This window comes from Takifugu flavidus, chromosome 12, assembly GCF_003711565.1.
Source record: "Takifugu flavidus isolate HTHZ2018 chromosome 12, ASM371156v2, whole genome shotgun sequence".
Lineage (NCBI taxonomy): Eukaryota > Metazoa > Chordata > Actinopteri > Tetraodontiformes > Tetraodontidae > Takifugu > Takifugu flavidus.
Genome location: NC_079531.1, coordinates 4550683 through 4572876, shown reverse-complemented (window position 1 = coordinate 4572876; position 22194 = coordinate 4550683). Strand labels below are relative to the sequence as shown.

The following is a 22194-nucleotide window of genomic DNA, read 5'->3' as shown; positions in this document are numbered from 1 at the left end:
TAAATACGTCTCCAATGGAATAAAGAGCAATTAGCAAGCAGATGAGCATTGCTACATCAGCCTGTGTCATCCACTAGGGTTCATCTACGATTTACTACACACTAAATACACACATCACCCCTGATCTCTTATATTTCATGACCTTTTCAATACAATTACAATATGCTGTTATACTACAGCGCATTAACGTGATTTCTAACCTTGCTGCACTCCAAAGCGTCGCAGCAGACAGATGGATTTTTGGTGGAAAAGAACATCTAACAGTAATAGTAGCAATTCTCCATTACAACCCTGGGATTTTTCTTACTCGCTGTCTTTAAAAATTGTCTAAATTTTTCCCGTAAGACCACATATGTGTGCCTGTGAGATCAGCGGTGGTGCAGGGTAGACACAGGGCATCGCTGGAGAGCGCTTGTCTTCTCATCCTGGCGGAGACAAAAGGCAGGAGAGATTAAGAATAAATGTGCCGCATTGCATTAAGCCTGGCAGATAAAACGATACGTGGATTAATTTATGTAAGGGATACACACTATAGAGGAATCGGATCTCTTCCGCTCCACTTAAAATCAATGGTCATTATGCTTCCTTGGACAATGCGTGGAGAGACCATTTCTCTTCCTGTGTACACGGCACCAGTAGATTTGTTTAAGGATAGGCTGGCGCTGGCCTGTGAACATCGTTTGTCCCCTTTAATTACCTGTAGGTGGAGATTGTTATTCATGGTAAGGGACAGGGGATAACCTTCCACAGACCCCCACCTCCTCTTCCCCGAGGCCTACTGCCCGCTCTCATCATTGATGTGAAGGATGCGTAGAAAGCAGATGCTACCCCGATGATTTCTGAGTGTTTGCACTAATGATCAGCTCCGCTCGGCTACCTCTCCGCCATTTTAATAGCGGCCCAACCTGATTTAAAGTCAGATCTCGTGCACGGGGCCCCGGTTTCTCGCCTTCTCCCCACCGAGGGTCACATCAAAGCTCTTTTAAACAGTGCAAAAGTGGTAGTTCGGCACCACATAGTCTCACAGTTACTCCTCTCAGGTACTTATTAGTTTCAGTGTGGGTCTCGGCATCCTTGGCTAAGGAAAAGATGCTCAGGTTTTCAAGTTCAAAGATTTGGGAGTGCCGAGTAGACGTGGGGTAGCCACATCTATGAGGAGCCGACAGAGATGCACAAGTTCTACTATTCTGTTCATCTTCACCATTTTATAGAGCAACTCGCAAACATCGGCAATTTTTAGAGGGGTATTGACAATACGGGTCTATTGTTCCTCCTCCCTGACCTCTTTGTGAGAATATGTGTCCTGCCAGTATCCAAGCAGAGGACAAATTCTGTCCCCTGCTTCCCGCTGGTGTCCATCAGACTTTGTCCCCGCGAGCCCTGACAGAAGGGGCTATTATTTTCTCATCGCCCTGGTGGCCAGCGTCCCCTGGGACAGGTTTCCCCACATGACTGACAGCTCCGTAAACACAACCGGCCTCCCCCACCTTCATCTCCTGGGGGGGAAGCGAGTGAATGAGAGCCCAACTTGGTCACACCCTACTCCCGCCCTTATACCCCCCGTCTCATCTCTGACCCGGTTTATGCCCAACCGCACATATTACCTCCGCCTGACGCCTGGGGGTCACCTGTGCTGAGGGGAGGTTATTCCTGACCTTCTCAGCAGCTGGTCAAGAATACCCCCCCATAAAAACAATCCTTTCTCACCTGTTATTCTGACTCTACTATCCTCTTCTCTGTTCGCTTCTTTAATACAATATCAGCAAAACAGAGGCTGTCAGGGGGCCGTCCCGGCCTGCGTGGGCACGAGTGCCAGTTGGAGTAACTCTGGTGTAACTGAGACAGATGACTGTGTCAAGGCTGCGTCCCCAGAGGGGTCCCAGAGTAGCTCCCCGCCCAAGCCCTCCACTCTCCAGGCTTTGTTGAGCCACGTTCCTTATTGTAATGACCTAATGTTGATTCAGGATCAGCGGCCGAGAGCATCCATCTACATCAAGATGCAGGAGACAGGAGCACCCCCCGAGCCTGTCGGCTGCATCGCACGTCTTTATTTGTGTACATGAGCCGCTTCGCGTGTGTGTGGATGTAAATGCGTCTATGCCGAGCAAATGTTGGGTTATTTTGCTCTCACACTTTTGGGTGTTTCTACAAAGAATCTCCAAGTGAGAAGTTGATTTCAGAAAGTGTGAAGGTCCTCCAGGATGATGTGTGAATGCGCAGCTCACAGTTCTCCCCGTTGGCTGCAGCAAACCAGATAGAAGCTGAGTGAAAGTGCTCGTCCTGATTTTGCTGTGAATAAGCACAGTTGGAGTTGTGTGGATGACAAGCTCTGTAATTGGCAATTTAACTTGGCTGATAGTATCATTTTGTGCAGAGAAATTAAAAGACATTTTGGTTAAATACAGTTCAGGAATAACTTCACCGTGAGCGCATTCGCACAGGCGTGAAAAAAACACCTTTATAAAAAACAAGCCCTGACCGTCATTCTTAGCTAGCTGAAGGAAAGAGATGAATATTATCTCTCTGTTAACGTGTGAGCTCTAATTAGCATTGGAGTATTTTAATCTCAGGATTTTAGAGTATCGGCATGTATTAACTTTAATTAAAGTTTAATTAAAGTAAAGAGATGCACCAGCTAATTAAATGATTGGGCCTATTTGTGATCTGGGTAATATGAATACATTTTACACCAACTCACCCATCAGTGCTGCTATTACAGCGTGTACAGCACACTTTAGCACTAATTGGCGATTGTGTGACTGCCTCATAGCTGCCGCTCCTAATTCCCTTCTTAAGCTAATGTGTGGGAAATCGTCACGAGGGTTGACGTGCGCTACCGAGGGCCCATGTTCCTCAGGAGAAGAGCTCACCGTGTCTTGTTGAACCCGGTACACGTTCAGGAACGCTGCTCCTGCCTGTCAGTGGTGGAGCAGCTCAAACCCGCCGTGTTATTATCGACTGTTCTTTCCTGTTCTGCGCTGATCTGTGCAGCTGCTGAAGTTTCTCCCTGTACAGTTTTCATGTCTCATATCACATATTTGATCTTTGCTCTTTGCTGGAGCGTGAAACTTGCTGCTTTCAGCTGTCGCTTCTGGGGGTTTAAGTGTCACAAAGGGAAGAGAAACAACCTGAGTCCTACCCGCCCATTTACATGGATGGACAGTAATTCTTTAGGTTTTGGGGCAGGGGATGGTTGGTTATGGCTCAGAGGTGCATTGAAAGGGATTCAGAAAGACAATCCTTTGTTTTCTTCAAAAGTTAGAAATCTGTCCCATCAATGCTTTATGAATATTTTAGAATCATTTTCCCACGGATGCTGTCTAGATTTTCCACTCTTCCCCATTTGTTGTTGCTCTTTGTTCAGTAAAATTGGTGAGGCTGCTTTAAAGTTCTTGTTGTGTGCAGTAATGTTTTCGAACCGGCATTTCTCAAAGACAGATTCGACTTTTACCCTTTAATGACGCCATTTTCATGGGAAATAACATCTGCAGCTGCTCCATGAACAGAGGTTTTGGCCCAAACAGGGCCAAGAGTCTTTTAATTCAATTAAAATATTGGTGCTTCAATCTAGTCTATGAATAGCCAATGACAGACATGTTGGACTTATTATATTGTGTGAGTGAAAAGTCATGTGATGGGCCTGTGACCTGTGCAGGTTGTACCCCGTCACGCTGATTAAGAATAAATGTTTGCTAATAGAAAATGGATGAATGGAGCGAAGCGACTGACAAGGTACCGAGTTACAGGCGGCGAGTCCGACACCTTAAATAATGTTGACATTGTTTGTCCGTGATGGTTTCTGTCACTGCCAAAAAGAGAAACCAGATGATGCGCGTGGAAACAACGTCTCACAGAAGCACCAACACCGGGGAGATGGCAGCTCCAATCAGAGTTTGCTTTGAATAAATGCATCATCAAAACAAGGCGCTGCTCTGATCTGTAGCCTGACTGTGAGTGCAGGGGATGCTCAGACCTGACAGCGTGTCACGCGCAGCCTCGTGGAAGCTCCTCCTGTTTATTAGTTATTACAGGGAACAGGGTGAAATTCATGAGGGCATTCCACAGGCAGAGGGACGGTGCCAGCCGCTGTCACTTCCAGTGACGGAAACCTCTGCTGCCGCCGTCCTCCAGAAAGTGCATCTGAAACACACTATTAACTTTCCCATTGCTGATGTCACTTTTTATTGCCCCTGCGGTTCCAGGTCCGTCTGAGTTGGCAGGCTCCGCTGTGCAGCATTCCAAAGTCGGATAAATGCTCGTGTCAGGGAAGAGGAACACAGCAGTGATGGCAATATTACACCGAAGATTTAATTTGTCTGAGTAGGCCTGGTAAAGTCCACCATCATGGTGATTTATATTAAAACAGTTTGTTGTGCTCTGGCGAATTAAATGGGTGTTTAAAAAAACAGGTGAATATGCCAATAAAATGTAAAGCTATAGCACAGAAATTAGCCTTCTGTAACACCAGTTTCATCAGTTTTATTACATTTAAACATCATATCTAGGCTATTTTTATACCATTTACGTGTATATGGTGCTTTATTTGTCATTTTAAAGCCTCTAATTCAGAGAAAAGTCAACATGGAGACTCACAGAGGAAATAATCCTCCACATTACCATCTGCTGTGGCGCACGCCTCAGCTCTGCTTCCCGCTAACAGCGTCTGTAATGTTGACTAATGAGATGAACCACTTTATAGGATGAGGTTCATCAATTAAACCTACGCATACAGACATACTGCTTGATGACAGATAACCTTGTTGTGGGTGATTGATTGCAACTATTATTAATGAAAAATTACTAATGACAACAAGGTGTGTGATTGTACCGGGAGGGTTGGAATCAGCTGTCGAGGGAAGCCAAGCTGTTCTGCATGTCGCAGAGGGTAAGTCACGTGAGGCTTTTGTTCAGACCACAATGCTACATGGCATTTAAACCGCTGCTCGCTGTTTCAGTACAGCCAATTAACATTGTACAATCAACCTGCTTACAAAGCACTTTTTATCATTAGAGTTATGATTCCATTAGCATAATTATGGCTATTCAACAGAAGGAAATGAGTGTTCCGCACTTGACAAATACAGTGGGCTTCTGACACCTGAGATATGAAAAGACAACAGAGAGGCCGCCGTTCCTTCTGGAGCGGAACAATCTCTCTGGACAAACCGCACTGTAGGTCGTCCAAACGATGTCAGCCCAGGGAAAATGGCTTAGACGCGAGAGGGCGGTGTAAAAGACTTCCCTCTGAGGGGGCTCACGGAGCGTTTGCCTGAGCATGCAACCAATGGCACTGCTCTCAAGAATAACGCCGACACGGAGCCGTGTCTTCCAATAGGATGCTAATTTATTTTCCAAACTGGGTTTTGCATGAAGAATTACTATAGTTGGGCATCTCTCGTTACTGACGTTTAATGACAACATCGATCATCGTTTCTACGATCAGCCTATTCACCAAATAAATGTTGACCTCTGACTTTTTTACTAATAAAAAAAAACAATAATCTATCATAGAAAATAGAACCTGTCACCCGTCCCATAACCTAATAAAACTGTCCTTTAAAAAGACGGCATAGCATTTATTCAAATAAATTTCCAGTTGTCACAGATGACACCCGAGTAGAAACCATTTAGGCCCCTGGCGACTGTGTCCCGGCAGTCAGCAGGGACGGGTAGGTCCACAGTACAGGCTAATCCATCATCGCTGCTGCGGGGCCTGGGGGGCCGAGAGCTTGACTTCTCCCTCCAGGAAAATAATCAGCTTTTAATTTATCACAGATCCCATTTATTAGGAGAAGGCTGGGGAAGGCTGGGGCCGTGGGGAAGCCCTGTGTGGCCTCGGCCCATCCACCCGCGACACCCTGGGATGGTGCTCGGAAAAAGATTTTCTTTTCAGGTTCTCTGTTCTCTGCTTTACGTCACCTATAGCACAGTCCTTGAGCCGCAGGAAGTGGAACCAGAGTGTTTCCCGGTGGATCGGATGGGACACGTGCTCCGTCAACGCTGTGGCGTCCTACTTCATCAGATTTGTCTCTTGTTGCTTTGTGTTGCCAGTAGCCTTAAACTCAGCAACAGCCAAAGATTAGCGGCCCGACTTGAAGTTTTTAAACAGAATCTAAAGAAAAAGGGGAAGGAGAGTTCGACCACGTCTGGTTCCCCCTCCTGCCGATCACTTTCCGTATCACAGGCAGGTTTATCCTTTTATTGTAATGAAGTGAGGCAACGTGATGTACTCTGAGTGTGAGAGCCTTAATCCGGCGCGGGCGTTTTTATGGGGACGACAGAGCCGCGCCGACATACGTAGTGAACAGAGACCTCCAGACGCTCGGGAACCATCCATCAAACTCTGATGCTGAGAGAGCACAACACACACTTAAAGAGATTTGCATCCGCCTCTGCGTGTTTCTGTAGTGCTACGCATCGTGGCTCGGCATTTTCTTTACCATAGTTGTACTTTCTTACCTTATAACATCCAGAAATAGATAGTTAAATGTATGTATCCAGTTTTAATAATAGATTAAATAATAAAAGTTGAAAGTATTATTCATTCTTATCCTGTCTGGAGTATGAATTTAACATTTTATGATGGTTTAGCAAATTAAAAAAGTTCACTATACTTTGTTACAGTTATACCCGTGATAAAAATATGTAGCTATCTTGGTTATATTTAATTTATGACAAAAATGTTTATTTACATGCTAAAAACTCTGTTTTGGAGCATTGAATTAAAAGTTCTCTTTAGCATAGCATTACATGCTAAAGACTTGGTGCTCTTTTCTCTGCGTGCACATTTATTTCCTTCATCCTCATCTATAAACAGGGGAACGTCTCGTGTCAGGATTTGCCGCCCACGCTGGGCTCATCCGTCACAGCGAGGAACCGCAGGTTTTAAACGACGTCCCTCCCCGGTTTAGGGATCGTTCCAGAATCGATTTGTGGGCAGTGACGGTTCGGCTCGTGGCTCCTCTCTTTTGTGGAACTTGGTCAGTGAGCCAGCAGCAATGGTTCTTGTCACCGCCAGATTAATTGGCTCCGATCCGTTCAACAAATCACTGGGATGGATAAAAGGGGGAGAGTAAGAGCCTTTCAGCCCTCTTGGTGGGAATTGAACTCGGAGGCAGAAGAAACGGCGCTGAAACGAGACTGAAACAATCCTTCCAGGCCAGGCTCGTTTCCTTTGATAAAAGGACTCTGGAATACACAGAAGAATGAGAATTGATTCGACTTTGATGCATCATCCTATGTGTTTGTTGCTTCAAAAGAAGACACTCGAATCAATCTTCCTGTACCTCCTTATCCTTCCATTCATTAATCAAATGGAACTGGGTGACGAGTTGAATCACGCTTTCAGTCACCCGCCGCTTGTTCCCGCATTGAGGCCGCCTCCGTTCTCTACATTGGCCGTCCGGACCTCTGGTGGCCGCTTGTCACAGTCAGCCTCTGACTGGTAATTGGGTATTTATCAGATTGCCTGTGAGAGAAAGATGCAGTGTGTTTATCTGACACAATTATCAAGAAAAATGGAGTCTTTCGCGGCTTCCAGGATCTCGCTACGGTGCAGGTTCCCGTGGTCAAGGCAGGTGGAAGTTCCAGGAACATCTGTGGTGCCTCGATGCTACTGAGCACAAAAGAGGCAGATGTTCCTATAAACCTCTAATTCAGAGCTTGCGGTGGTATTAGAGGAGTGATGATAATATTCTCTTCTAATGTTCTCCTCTTGGGGGGGGCTCTTCTCAAAGTTCCTTTAAAAATCAGTGAGTGTGTTCGGCAAGTACCTGGAGATAAGAATGGATGGTGGTGGTGGTGGGGGAGGGCTTACTGGAGCGAGTAGGTGGCTTCTTTCACCCGCAAGGCTATTACAGAAAGTGTGTGTGTGTGTGTGTGTGTGAGAGAGAGAGAGAGAGAGAGAAGGAAGAAAGGATGGCAGATAAAGAAGACACTTCCAGCCAAAAGCAGCAAATAGGAGCCCAATGTCTTTGTTACAAGACATTAAATTTCCTGGGACAAGAAGGGTACACAGATCTTGGTTGTGTGTGGCCAGTTGTTTAAAGTCAGCATTTTCCCTTTTTAATTAAGACCAAAGTAAATCCACTTGTTCACCAGGGAGAGGTGATGTTTGGATTTTCCCCTCATTATAAAATGGGATTTATGCTCACTAAAAATAGAAAAGAATTAATATTATTTGATTAATGCACAAAATGGCGACTGTGGCGTTCCTCTGATGGGCTGCATGAATCAGCAGCCACTCTGGGCGCTGGTCTCCATCTGGAAGCATCTTGATTCTGCAGTCATTATCTTCCCGTCCCGTAAGTCTGAAATTAAAATGCTGACAGTCGCCGGCAAACTTCTGTGCTGACGTGTGCAGGCGGGTTTTTAGTGAGGCCGTCAGCAGATACTGGATGAGGGAGTGGAAAATCCAAAAGTTTAACGTGCCCCCCACTGTCCGGGCAGTTGACGCTCCTGTGGTCCTGTGTGCAGAGCTCCTCTGTGTTCTCTGACTGGTTCCTCCACCGTGACAACTCAAGCCTTTGTTCTGCCAATACCTCTAGTAAAGAGCATTTCGACCGTAGTAACAGTTAAAGGCAACTATAATTCCATCTCTTCTATCTCTCGAGAGGTGATCTTGTCTTCAACCCCACACCGGGCCTTTCTTACCCCCTGACAGCCACGTGGATGCCTGTTTGGAGGAGTAACAGGTTAGTTCAGCCGCACGTTCCCCCAGCTTTTCTATCTGTTCCTCGTCGCATACATTCTCCTTAGGTTACAACACTACAGTGCACAAAAGCTCCCCCCTCAGTCAAAGAATCCCGCTGCTCCCCCGCTGAGTGCATATAGGTGAGCGCTCCAGTAGATGAAGAGTGACGCATCTGCCAAGCGCGCACGTATGAGGCGCTCATGAAAGATGCAAGGACCGACGGCCCGGCGAGCACACTAAAACAAGTCCATCATGCTTAAGATGGAGGCAGATCCAGTTGGGGGAGTGTTTCATGCCTAAAAAAGTAGCTTAAAGAGGAGATTAGGGGCGTTGGGGGAGCGGGAGATGAGGAGAACGAGCGGGCAGGGGAGCAGCTGAGGCTCCCTGCTCTGCTGGGTGTAATCAACAAGGGTGAGCAGGTCTGATCTGAAGATCTCTGATATATTTCCATCGCACAGACGCTCCCCGTCACACAGGTGATGTCGGCGCACGCGCTGGTAAACTTTCACTTTTGTCTCGCCTGCCTGAAATCAGTTTGACACGGAAGAATGTGGCGTGTGTGTGTGTGTTCTCGCGATACCCATCTAACAAAACAAGAGGTTTTATTTATGATGGTCACGATGTTGTGGGGGTTGTTTATGCCTCCTGTCTGACTTCTCAGTAATCCGCACGATATTCCTGGTAGAAAATCTGTTTCCTTCTTCTTTGGAGCTTCATTGACGAGGGTTATTCCCGTAATCCAATCAACCCTAATGGTTTTTTTTACCACCTTTCTTCTCAGATTGACTCCCAGTGATGCCGGGACAGTGAGCCATGATGGCCGATGTGCGATCAGGGGCCACACCCCTCCTCATCATGGCTCTGCTCAGGCTGGTTCAGGCCCAAGAGGTACCTTTAATTCCAGGTAGGACGCTCCCTATTCATCTTTACTGGTCCGTTTCCTCATCCTCAACAATAACTTCACGGTCTGGTTCCCTCGCCTGCTTTGTTCATCCATCAGTCTGCAGAACTGTCTGACTATTAGGAGCTTGACGTCTCTCGTGGTGGAGAAATGAAACATTTTATGTTTGAGCAGCAGCACCTTTTGATCGGAGACCCGACTGGCGACATTGCAGCAGGGAAACGAGTGTAACTTCCGAGGATTCTTCGATTCACCTGGGATATGAATGATATTTAAGGACAGCTGTTGCTTGTATCAGCTTGCAAAAAGCTAAAAAGAAGGTGTTTGTTTAGCAGCTTGAATTAAACCTGCTGCTTTTCAGGATGGTTTCAAATCCCGTTTCAAGATCAACCAAACATGGGCAGCCAGTTAAAACAAATACAGCAATGAATCCCCCCCCCACACACACACACCCTCCGCATCTTAACATATCAAACAGATGTTCAGGATGTTGAAATAATCACAATTTGAAGATGATTTAAGCCGAAACGTCTGCAGCCCAGCTCTCGTATTAGAAAATGAGCCCGCAGCTTTCGAACGTGTCGCCCTTCCTGGCCGTCGTCTCTGTCACAGCGCGTCGCTTCTGCTCCTTCCCCACCAGGTTCTTATCAGACGACATGACAGGCCGGCGCCACCCCGCTCTAAAGAGCATTTCACACTCGCTGCTCTCTGATATCTACTTATTTGGGCTCCTCCGCTTCATTCGCTCGCCTTTCGCCTCTCATTCATTTCCTCTAACCAGGCCGGCATCTGCTTTCTCCTCGTGTTTTCTTTCTGCGGCACAATCTAAGAAGCAATTTACTTGTCAAGCAGAGAGCCGCGCGTGTGCTTCTGTGCCCGGAACACGTGAGCGCACCGATGAGACCTCCACCACCAGAGCTTCAGATCTACTCTCATTGTTAGGACTGAAATTGGCTGTGATTAACACGGACGCCATATTTCTGCTTTAGTGCTAATAAGATACGAGGTGATACCCGCAGGACTGCGGTAAAGATTTAAAAACAGATCCCATTTAAGCTACTTGGACCTGAAGGAAGGTGTCGAGCCTCAGCGGACTCTGTAGTTCCCTGCGGTCCCTGAGAATAAGCAGCAAGCTTCTTCTCAGAAGTGAAGAGCTTCACATTTTCAAAATAAAACGCCTTATCTTGACTGTGAAAATGGAAAAGGGTAAAGAACACTCTGCCAGAAAGAGAGGTGGCAGGACAGAGGCGTCAAATTCGTGAATGTGTCAGGAAACGGAAACAGTGGCGCTGTGAGTATTTTTATCGAACGAGAAGTGTTGAGAATATGATGCACATTCTTAGATTCAAAAGCCAAAAATAATCCAGCAAATAAAGATGATTCAAAACAAATTTTCATTAGTCTGGCTGTAAAACACGGAGATTGACAATCACTGTTGCCTGGTGGGAAGATAAATAAACCTTGGTGCCATGCCAATGGCTTTTGAAATAAATGCTTTCAGACAGCCTTAATGAGCATCTAATTATCTAATCTTGTCTAATCAGGATGAGCTACGTCACTCTTGCACCCCATGGAAGCAAACTCTGCATTTATGTAAAGTTCTTTAACACAGTTTTAATTAGAAGTAATAATGGAAATAAACCACCAGGATTTGTATGAAACAGATCATTTCTTCTGCAGAGAATGGAATCATTAATTTCCTCATCAATTATGTATCATGTCACTCGCGTGAATCCTGGGTGGTTTTAATCAAAATGATAATTCTGAAGTCACGATCCACCTGATCCACCAGCTGAGATTCACCCATCACCGTCACGTGCTTGAGGAGTGCTAGCTATCTTTGTTGAACCTCGTGCATTCGCTCCTGCCGTGTGTGTTGTTGATAAAATGGAAAACAGAGGGGAATAAAACTCCTCTAAACTGTGCTCATTCATCATATTTAACACCGCAAAGTGGACTGTTAGCTTGTGTCTCGCTTCCGTAGCCAATAGCATTAGCCAGCCTGTCGCTATGATTGACCTTTAGCGTTGTGCACAAAAACATGCAGCCAAAGTGGCTGCTTTTCATTTTTGCGCACATGTTTATTGATTTCATCTTTCCTTTTTAGCTGCCGTCTGCTCAGCTAAGCATGCCATATGTGCATTATATTAAACCTCCTTTATGCAGCCTCTCTAACGATGACAAAGTGAGTGCGTGCGCGCAGTAATTTACCCAGTGAACCAACTTCTCGTATCACTCATTTCCCCTAACGCCCCTCTGGCCTCCGTGCAACAGATACCTCATCTATTTCAGGCTGAGTTGGTCCAGTTTGAGGCCTGGTAGGCAAAGACTAATTGCGCTGCAAGAGGAAATTCAATTTATGTGTCACGATAAAGACCTTTCTGGAGGTCTTTTATGGATGAACTGTTCTTTTCATGATTCTATCCATGAGTTCTGACTCTACGCAACACAAAGAACAAAAGAATATTTTACAAGTTAGAGCTTGAGGGAAATGGGTCTGGTTCTGTTGTCCTGCTACCATGTTAGCGAGCTACACACACTCCCTTCAGAGGGTTCTTGCAGATGAGCTAACACACACACGGACGCTCAAAAACAAACTAATTTGACATTTCATTTCCCCGTTGATGAGACACGCTTCACTCCTGGCGCGTGCAGCCGCACTCCATAAATCTTGATCGCTGGCCCCTTTTTTCCTCAGATGCATCCCATCGTCAGCATATTGGCTGATACCTGAAGGTCGTCCCTGATGCCTGATCTAATTTGGAGCTAAAGTCAGAAAAATGAAACCCTTTGCTTTGGCATAGCTCGCCCGCGCCCATGAAGACGCGGCCATTTTTCAGGGACGATTGTTCCCATCAACAGAATCCGAAACCTGACTGGCAGCCGTTCGGGCTTGGCAAAGGGCAGCGAAAAGCTTTCTCTCGAAATGGGGAAAAAGTCATAATAGAACATAAAAAGCATTAAAAAAAACAAAGCAAAGCATTTTTCGCATGCATGCCAAAGCGGGCGCTTCTGAAAATGTGCTTAAGGTGAAACTGGAAGTTTTGACATTAATGAATCGAATGACATTTCATCATCCCACACTCGCAGCTGATTCATTTCCTGCAATTTGGCGTCACTCCATTAAAACTTATTAAAAGGTTTTGACAAACGAGGCGGCTTCCCGACGTCCCTCCGAGCTCATGTGACTGTGTGGTCGTTCCTGCGAATACCTGCGGGGGATCTACTGTCTTTCGTATGTTGCAGTCATGTAGGTTTTTGTGGCAGGTTTTCCTTCCTGAACCTGAATTTACATCATCTGAATCAAGGTCGGGGGTTTGAATCCTAAATGAGGGCTTTTCTGAGAGTTACCCTGTTACCTCTGCTGCAGCCTCCCAGAATAATAATGATACTAGATGCTCAGTTTGTAACTGTGTCAGCGATTATTAGCAATATAGCCACAAGCTAACCTCGTCTGGCTTCTGTGTGTGTTGCTGCAACATCTGTGCTAGGCTGTAATTCTATTTATCTCTTTAACAAAGACACTTTTACAGAAATTATGTCCGTTCATTCAATTCTCCCTACCTTTTTTGTAAAAACTGTACGTCGCTATAGTGATTCTGATGTAAAACAGTTTGATCTCTGCGACGCCACCTCCCTCGCAGATTGGAGGTGTTGTTGTTGGAAAGCAGCTGACAATATCGGCGTGTCCTGGAGGCACCAATCCCAGCGGTTATCATCTCCCTGACGCTCCGTGCATCCAGCCACCATTTAATTACAGAGCCGGGCTCCATTTGGCGTCTCATCATCACACGCGGCGTGCCCTCGGGCCGCCATTTAATGATGAAACATCTGCTCCAGGAGGTTTGGACATTTGATTTTATTTCTCGTCCACCATTTTTTTTTCTAATTCTAATTCTTTTTCCCGTTTTTTGGGGGGGGGGTTTGGCACGGGGCTGTTTGCTTTGTACACAGCACTGTTTATTTATTTATTTATCTCCATATTTTGCTCTCAGGCTACAGAAAAGGATCTGCTGAGCTCAGACGGGCTACTTTGTTCCTCTGTACCTTCGGATTTAGCATAAAGCCACTGTGGCGCCACACTGAGCCCCTTGGATGTAGACCAAAATTAGTGCATGAACTAAGCGGGTTTCAAGGCAAACGTGCCTGTATTGCGAGTTGGATTTTTATTTTTAATAAAAAAGTTACATTAAAAGACAACAATGAAGGAACCTGTAGATACGAAAAGGCTCTTGTACACAATTTGCAAGGCACTGTGGGAGTTGACAACAGATTTAGAGGACCTCCTTGTATATATCCCTGCACGCCTCTCTGTCAGAGTCCACCTTGATTCTCCCCGTGTGTGTGTGTGTGTGTGTGTGTGTGTGTGTGTGTGTGTGTGTGTGTGTGTGTGTCTGCCGTGCATTCAGCCTAATTTATTGATTTCCACAGAGACCTGACAGGGGCACCTCTGCATCTTTCCCCCTCATTCCCAGCTGCAAACAGATGCAGCCACACAGTTCCCGCCGCGGCAGCCGCATCTCCCGAGCCGTCGCGTCCCTCCCGCAGGATTTGTGCTGCGGGGGCCACGGGGAGGGTGTCATCCCACAAATGAATTTCTCCTCACATCCCTGCTCTCCATTAAAGAACCTGTTTGTGCACCGACAGCAGCCCCCACGACGGCCCCGCAGCTGTTTGTGCTCCGCAGACTCCTGCTATTTATACCCGGGCCTCATGTTGTGCTTTAATTTTAGTGATATAAAAGTGATGGCTATCGGTTGAAAGGGAGGGAGGAACGGCGAGAAGAGAGGAGGGGAAAATCAGCGTTTTCCCTTATTTTCTTCTTCAGTTCATTTCACAGCCGAATCACCAATTGCGCACTTTTTCTTCTTTTATTCCTCCTGACGACTGTCCAACGCTTCCCATCATGTTTAAATGGGGTAATTTGTAGCTTAAGGGAAGGTAATCGAAGCCACATTGTCAGTCCACACACAACTCCGGTTTCCTACATAATTGGGTGGCCAAAAGGCATCTGTTTTCATGGCCTTTTTGGATTTTGTAGCGAGTCGTGTAATCGTGAATAACTAACAAACATCCGTGATTGGAAATCCATCCCCGTGCGTGCCTGGCAGCGCAATTAGCACTCCTGTTTGTCTCGTGGAGAGATTGCAGGACAAAGCTTTCCAGCGTTGTTGGTTTTCCCCTCTGTGAACAAGGCGGTTTTGGCTAAACTCACATGTTTGTGCAAATCCCTCGTTCGCAGGAGTGGATTAGTTAACGCAGTCTGAAAAGTTTTTCAGATAGATGGAAACGAACAGTTGGATGCAAATCCCGGCAGATCACGGACGCTCTGGCTCCAGGCTTCATTGATTCCCAGCTTTAAAGCTGCCGCGGTCCCGCCGGGTATTGTGTGCCTGTGGCCTAAACGGTCTTTGTCAAAGTACTGAATTGTGAGCTCAATTTGCCATGCACACTCATCTTTCCCCATTTCCCATTTGAGAAAAGATACTGGAGATGATCCTTCTATTCTGGTAAGTGCCTTCTCTTTTAAATGGAAGCCATTTCGACTCTTTTCATTTGTCAATCAGCCTGAAGTGCGGTCTCCTATGGTAACTCAATGTGAGGCTGTAATTGTCAGCGTCCCCCCTCTGCCCATCGGCTGTTTTGCATGTGAAAGGATCCAGAACGACGACACCAGTGCTGAATTAATACCCAAACCGCCTTTTGTGTCCATCACTTTGGCTCCTGCTGCCATGAGACACGGAGGCACTGACACGTGGACAATTGATGATTTATTTATTTATTTCAAAGCCTGGACGATCCAGATCTGGGACCACACGTGACTGCCTCACTTTTTCCTGTTTTGCATTTCTTTGTGGAGGTCTACAGTTAATTTCTAACGGGAATTAATCTAAACCCAAGTGAAAGATGCGATAGGATGACAACGTGTCCACCATTAAAGATGGACACGAGCAGCTTGTCCAAAAATCCACAAAGTAGCCCCATAATGTTAAACAGTGTTTGTTTTGATTCACTCAAATTGAAGCACCTCCCGCAGTTGTTTTCAACTCCACTTCTACTGAGTGTGCTTCAGATGGATTGTGGCTGAGTGCTGCTTTCACTGGCCTTCATTCAAAACGCAGTTTTAAGAACTCACCTGTGCTTTTAAACGCCGGCAAAATAAGGAAACAACCCGCTGCCGAGCCACTGAATCCCAACCAACCGCTCCGCTTCCTGTTAGCAGGAAAGTAGCTAACTTTCTAAATCTGGCTCTATCCTAAACATCTGCGTGAAGATCAGTGAATTCTCTTCTGATCCAGATTTGTTCGCACGTTTCCATAGCGCGGCGTCGACTCGTTCGTGCAATTGCACTCGCGCTTTTAGGCGGCCTGTTTTCAGATGCTTGCTAGCACTGAGGTGTGTGTGTGTTTGTGTGCGTGCGCGTATGTTTGTGTCATGAAATATTAATAGAGACGGTAAAGCAGAAGCAGTCACGGTGGGAACAGACAGAATCTAAAGGTTTCTTTAAAGCTAGCAACAGCAGGTGTGTAATTACCTGTTCATATGCACTATTTAAACATTTACTCACTAAATTATCCGGCGTCTCCTGTCTGAGCACCGACATCCCAGCCAGAGCGTGCCTGTGTGGTCCCAGTGTAGCGTTCCATTTAGAAAAAGGCGATAACCGCTCTGGCACCTTGGACCTGTGAATAGGAAGTCAAACCCCTGCACCTATTGTGTGTTTAGGAAATGAAATGCTGCCATATTATTAGTTTTTCTTATCTGGTAATGCTGTTGTCTCGCTGGCACCGGTAGACCCCCTCAGCTCAGTGCCGGCAGTCTCCATTTCAGATCTAATGATTTGGATAAGGAATGTTCAGGGACTCTGGGAGATGCCAGCGCTTTTCGAGACTATCCGCCCGTTTTGATGGAATGTCATACACACGGCAAAATTGAAACGTGACACAAGTGAGGAGCAGGCGTGACATCGTCAGGTTCTCTTATCTGGACTGTGTGAGGTAGACGGACCAGTTGCTCTTTGCAGCAGTTTGCAGGTTGTTGCGCGCTCGCAGATTTCCCCTGACAGAATTCCCACATCTTGTCCAGGTAATACATCTGATTTACAGCCCAATTTCCCTAATGTTTACAGCAACCAACCGCCGCTTTAATTAACGAAAGGAGTGCTCCCTTTGCTCCCGCCTCATCCGTTATTCCCGTCTCTGAACACACAGGTACTGTACGCGTCGCCTGCGACAAATGACTTTAAAGTGGCAAATTTTGCTAATGAAGGTTAAAATTAAAGAGAGCGGCGAGTGCACGCCAGAGAGCTCCGTACACAAAGGCGATGGGGAATTAATGTGGAGCAAAAAGCCGGCAGCGCATTTTCTTCCCTTATCTCTCCGCGCGAACTTCACGAGGGGCCGGATGACATTGGTTTTATTACCGCCGAGCACGGATGACGAGCTGAATGAGCAAAAGTGCTGACGGGAGGGAACGGGCCGGCGATCGCTCACTGGCGGCGTGCCCGCTGCGGGCTCTCAAGGATGCTGGGAGGACGTCGGCCTCTGTCATGTGATTGCCTGGATGAGTGGACCTATGCCAGGGGCCAAAGGGGGGGAGGTTAAACACATGTGGGCCATAACAATGAAGGAAAAGGTCACGCATGCCTGTCTTCAGTGCACCTTTGTTAGCATGGACAGCTTGATGATGACACTGAGCCTGGTGGGGGGGCTTTAACTTGTTTTAGGTGGCTTAAAGCACTCTTCAGTCCATATGGGTGACCCCTACCTCCTATTCCCGTCAGGTTCCTGCCACTCAGGGCCAGGAAGCACAGAACTGCTAACCATCTTGCCATTTTATTGAGTGTCACACCTTCAGGCTCTGGTGCTCACGTGCAGCTGGGTCACATTCCACTGGTTTTCAGCTCCGCGGGTTTCACGACACGAGGCGTAGCTTGAAGGTTACGGCGCCCCCGCCAGCTGATATATTGATACATCCTTCACGGCCATTTTATTGCTGGGACATCAGCGTTAGTCACACTTGATTTCTGACCGGTTTATAGGCCTCCCTCCTGCTGGTGGGTATCTGTATTTAGATGCGTAAATGTCAAAAACAAATCTATGTGTTTGGTTTCTACACTGGAGGGTTCCTGGTTCAAACCCCGGTGCAGACAAAAACACAGAAGTGCCGAACCCCCCCCCACCCCCCAATGAAAATAGGGGACTGATCTGGCGGCTCATTCAGGGGTGTACGCTGCCTTCACCCATATGCAGCCGGGAAAGGCTCCAGCAGCCTGTCTGTGACCCCACAAAAAGTAAGAAAGAGACACCCAATTATATGCATCTGCATGGCTACAGGCTGATGTCATTTTCAGTTACTAACGAGAGCAGATATCATTTGTGGGGCATTTTTGGGGTCAGTTGAACGCAGTGATTCCTCCCACATCACCTCGGTGCCCTTCTATAACACGTGGTGACTGAAATTAATTACCTCCGCTGCCCTTTAGCCCTATTACAATGCGGAGAGGCAAAGAGTTGATGGTTTTGACTTCATTACTTCTCATTTCCACACGAAGAGCGGCGCTGGAGAGGCCTGCAGCCGGTCCGTATACCCCTGCTCAGCTTCCAAACTGTCACACATCTCCACAATTCGACGCGTTCCTCCCCTCTCAGCCAACACAAACAGCAGATCTCTGCCCTTCAGCTCTTGACAGCTCTCTATTCTTGTTGATAGTACAGTAAAAGATAGTCAGGATGAAGCGGGACGGTGTCATTTGACCCCTCATTAATTGATATCTGAAAGACTGATTTATTTATATTGCGGCCCTGCTTTCAGAGGCTTCCGGGGCTCCTTATCAAAAGCCTGTGCCACTCAAGGCTTTATGCGTGGGCTCATTAATCTTGCTGTCAGCTCCCTAACATTCAGAGTATGCTTTGCTTGTTCTCCACCTTTCCATTCTGGACACCTGGGGTTACAGGAGGAGAGGTGGCGGAAGAGCGTGCAGCTTTTACCCATAAAGCACTCTTCTAATCACTCGATCAGAGCTGTGTTTGATGATGAGCGCGCTTAATGGAGGTCGGGTTCCTCTTTACCTGGTACACTGATTAGAAATATGACAGAACGTGTCTTTGTGCTGCTTCATGTTTAACAGTCAGGACTGATTTTGCTGTGAAGTGATGCTACAACCACTGTGCATCCAGCCATTGAGGTGTGGTTAATATTTGTGCAGTTTGTCCTAACAGGAAACATTTTTTTTTTATCTGGGGTACTGAAAGGACATTGGAAGGCACCTGTGGAGGGGGACCTGGATCAATAGTTACATAATTATCTCATGAAAACGCAGCAAAAGGGAAAATCTATGCGCCGTTCCTTTAACTTCACTAGAAAGAATCCATTATTGATCAATAAACCTATAACTTCTACATTTTCCGATCTTTTTTCCCCCACTGTTGGGCCTCTCTTCAGATATCTCGTGCAGCTCTCAGGTGGCCTGGGACAGTAACAATAATGAATAGCAGGACTCTCTCTTTTTAACAGCGCAAAATGAATCCATCTTAGCGATTACTGACTTTAATGAGGCCTTTAATGACACGTTTAGCACTTGTCTTTTAATTTTATAGTCGCCATTTAAATCGATGGAGATATTTCCCTGCCATTTTTGAAAGGAAGGCTGTGACTGGACCCCGCTGCGTTTTATCTATTTAAAAGCACATAGATGGTCATTAGAGATGGGAGCATGTCAGGGCTTAAGAGCTCCACGCGCCAACGGTCAGCGTTGATGGCTACAGGCGGGACCTGCAGGGTTACGTCAAGGTCACTGTGTCATCGTGTCACATCTGAGCGTCCGCTGCTCATTTAGAAGTCTGATTTTTTTCAGATTTGGTTGTTTTTGGAAGCGGAATCCTCAAAAGAAGCCAGAAAATCAATAGCGCGGCAGCTGACACAGCATTCCAGGACATAAGTGTTACTCCCCTTTGACGCGCCTTCAGCGCGTCTGACATCAGGCTGCAGCCCGTCACCGCCAACACATCAGCACTATGGAAATTTACTTTGGTTTGATTCGATTTCAGACTATTTCGACATGACACTCATCTTCACGTATGTGACATGTTTCCAGGTTGATGACCTTCAGAGCTGTGGTTAAACTGGGGAATGTCGTGGCTTTAATTGGTACCACTGTTAATATAGAACAGATGTACATTAGGTGGGCAGTATTGGTGTCACAGTTTCTCCTGATTGCTGAAATTTGAGGGTTTCCGTCCCTCACTGCAGAGCAGCATTGACACAATAGAAAGATGATGGACCATATAGCACAAAGCTAATCAGCTCCCTCTAACAGCCACATGCTGCTGTCTTCCTCCAAATACGTCAAACAAATGCCAGTTTAGTCAGAATGCATGAAATTAAACTGTTCAGCCAGTTCCCATTCTTCCAAAAGTCTGTGTTAAGATTTATTTCTGCTTCTTTACGATATATAGTGATTTGAAACCAGACCTTTTTACCTGCCATCAAAGCTTCTGCCCGACCGATGGTCCGGCCAGACTGAAATTGTCACGCAGACTAAAATAGCAGCAGCAATCCATCACCTATAAAAGCCTGCATGGCTTTTAGCGTATTAGCACCCATTAACGATTCTCTCCACTCCACGGCAGCTCCCACAACCTGACAATCTGTCTCTGACAACTGCTGAAGAAACTGCGGAAAAAGATGTTTAGCGTTCGATGCTATTGAACCGCAAATTTGGTGTTATTTATCCGCCCTTTCACGGGTCGTTGTTCAGTCCACCTTTGTGGGCATTTTATTGAAAGCGTCCCGGTCTTCCACACCCGTTGGCCCTCTGATTTATCTGCTCAAAGACTGAATAGGGAGAGGTGGGAGAGTGGTGACATTCCGCCACATTCATCAACGTAAAGGCCGGTTTCTCCTTGAAACCGGAGATACTCCGACCGATCTCTGAATGTGAAGCCGTGGTCATTGGGAAAAAAAAAAAAAAGGACTTGCACGTTTTCAGACTACAAAGACTGAGGCGTTGTCCTTCACATCAAGGCAAAGCTAGCTTTAAACCACAAACCACGTTGTCTCAAGCCCTTTATTTAAACATATCAGCCAGTTTATCCAAAGGTGGAGGGCACGAGGAGGGGTACGTCTCTTTATACCCAATTAAGCTTGCCACAGGAGGTGGATAGTCTCAGCTGAAACCTCTTTTCCCTCTGTGCCCCATTAACGCACTGAGAAGCCTGCAGAAGACAGAGTCCCAGGTGGACAAAACCCCTGACCTAGAGCCAAGGAGAGGCACTCCAGCTATCTTCACCTAAATATACAGACATGCCTACGGAATAAGAAACCCTCCTGGTTCAGGGATGGAACATATGCAGGGTAGATCCGTGTCTGTGTGTGTCTGTGTGTGTGTAAAAATTGGCTAGAGGCCATTGTTTTTTGTTATTGTTTGCGAACAAGAACACCAGGAAATGGCAGACGTATTAAGCAAGCCAAAAACATGCTCGAGGAAAATCTGAAAGGCTCTCCGTGTAGAACCCTCCATTATTATCATATTTTCATATGAAGGTCCAGAACAAACACGTGGGAGCCTGGACACGATGGATCCAGCTCTGCTGGCGTGCAAAAAAAGCCTTTCCTTGCTCACACACCTGCACGGCTAACATGCTTATCCAGTGGTTTTGCATCACTCATAATTCAATGCCCACGCTGTCCTCCCACCCATCTGGGACCAACGCCTCTCCCACTACAGGCACAGGCGCAGTTGCGGGGGGGGGGGGGGCACCGGTGAGCTCTGGCGGCACCAGCCCATCTGTCCCAGCCTCCCGGCTGTTGTGCCAAACCACAACTGTCTGGCAGTAATTGACTGGACAGACTGAGGGGGAAACGGCCCCTTTAACACACGTCCAGCTCCTGCAGGCACGCCGCCGCTCTGGCTAGCAGGTTGTCTTGTGTCAGTCTGTCTGTTGTCCCAACTCGTATCCGTGCCCCATCGCAGGTCATGTGACTCTTGAGGCAGAAGCATTGTGTGGGCATCTTTGAAAGTGTGAACCCAAAGGTTAATTGTCAGCTATAGCTATATGCGTGCAGGTGATGTCATGTTAACTAGAAAGGTTTCTGAGAAGTTGTGCCCGTGGATTTAATCCAAGTCGTATAGGTGAGGAGTGACTTTAAAATAAGTCTGTGACCTTTATAATGTCATGACTCGCTGATAATATATGACAAGTCACACCCCTACTGGTGATTAAACGCAAAGAAAGTGCAGTTAGGGGATACGTATGGAATTAGAAAGGATTGGATTCCATCAGGTGGGATGCCATTAAGATGTTAAACGTGCACAGCAATAGTTTACCACATGGCGGCGGGAGTGATTGAGCGCTCCGCACGCTCCTGCTAATCTGTCCAAAATGTCAAAGTTATGCCAGTTTAATGAACCTTGGGATTCTGCTTACTTAATTTGATCCCGACCTACTTTGCGTGTTTTAGTCGAGTGTGTGATGGATAAAAGGGTAAGTGAGAGGAGACGTATTCCAGCCCGAAGATCCAGACCCTGCTTCAAGTGCACTCACGTAGGAGATAATGTGCAAGAGCTTCCTGGTGTCAGAGGCTTCACGAGTCAAGACAA

At 46.6% G+C, this 22194-nt stretch overlaps 1 protein-coding gene across 2 annotated transcripts in view; it reads left to right on the top strand.

Moving 5' to 3' along the window:
* Window positions 1–22194, top strand: part of robo1 (roundabout, axon guidance receptor, homolog 1 (Drosophila)) — a 143518-nt gene that overhangs the window by 3768 nt on the left and 117556 nt on the right. For both annotated transcript variants that reach the window (XM_057049322.1, XM_057049324.1), the window contains exon 2: window positions 9474–9596. In XM_057049322.1, the coding sequence (XP_056905302.1) occupies window positions 9506–9596 (91 nt within the window). In that variant the 5' untranslated portion in view covers window positions 9474–9505. The remainder of the gene's footprint in view (window positions 1–9473; window positions 9597–22194) is intronic.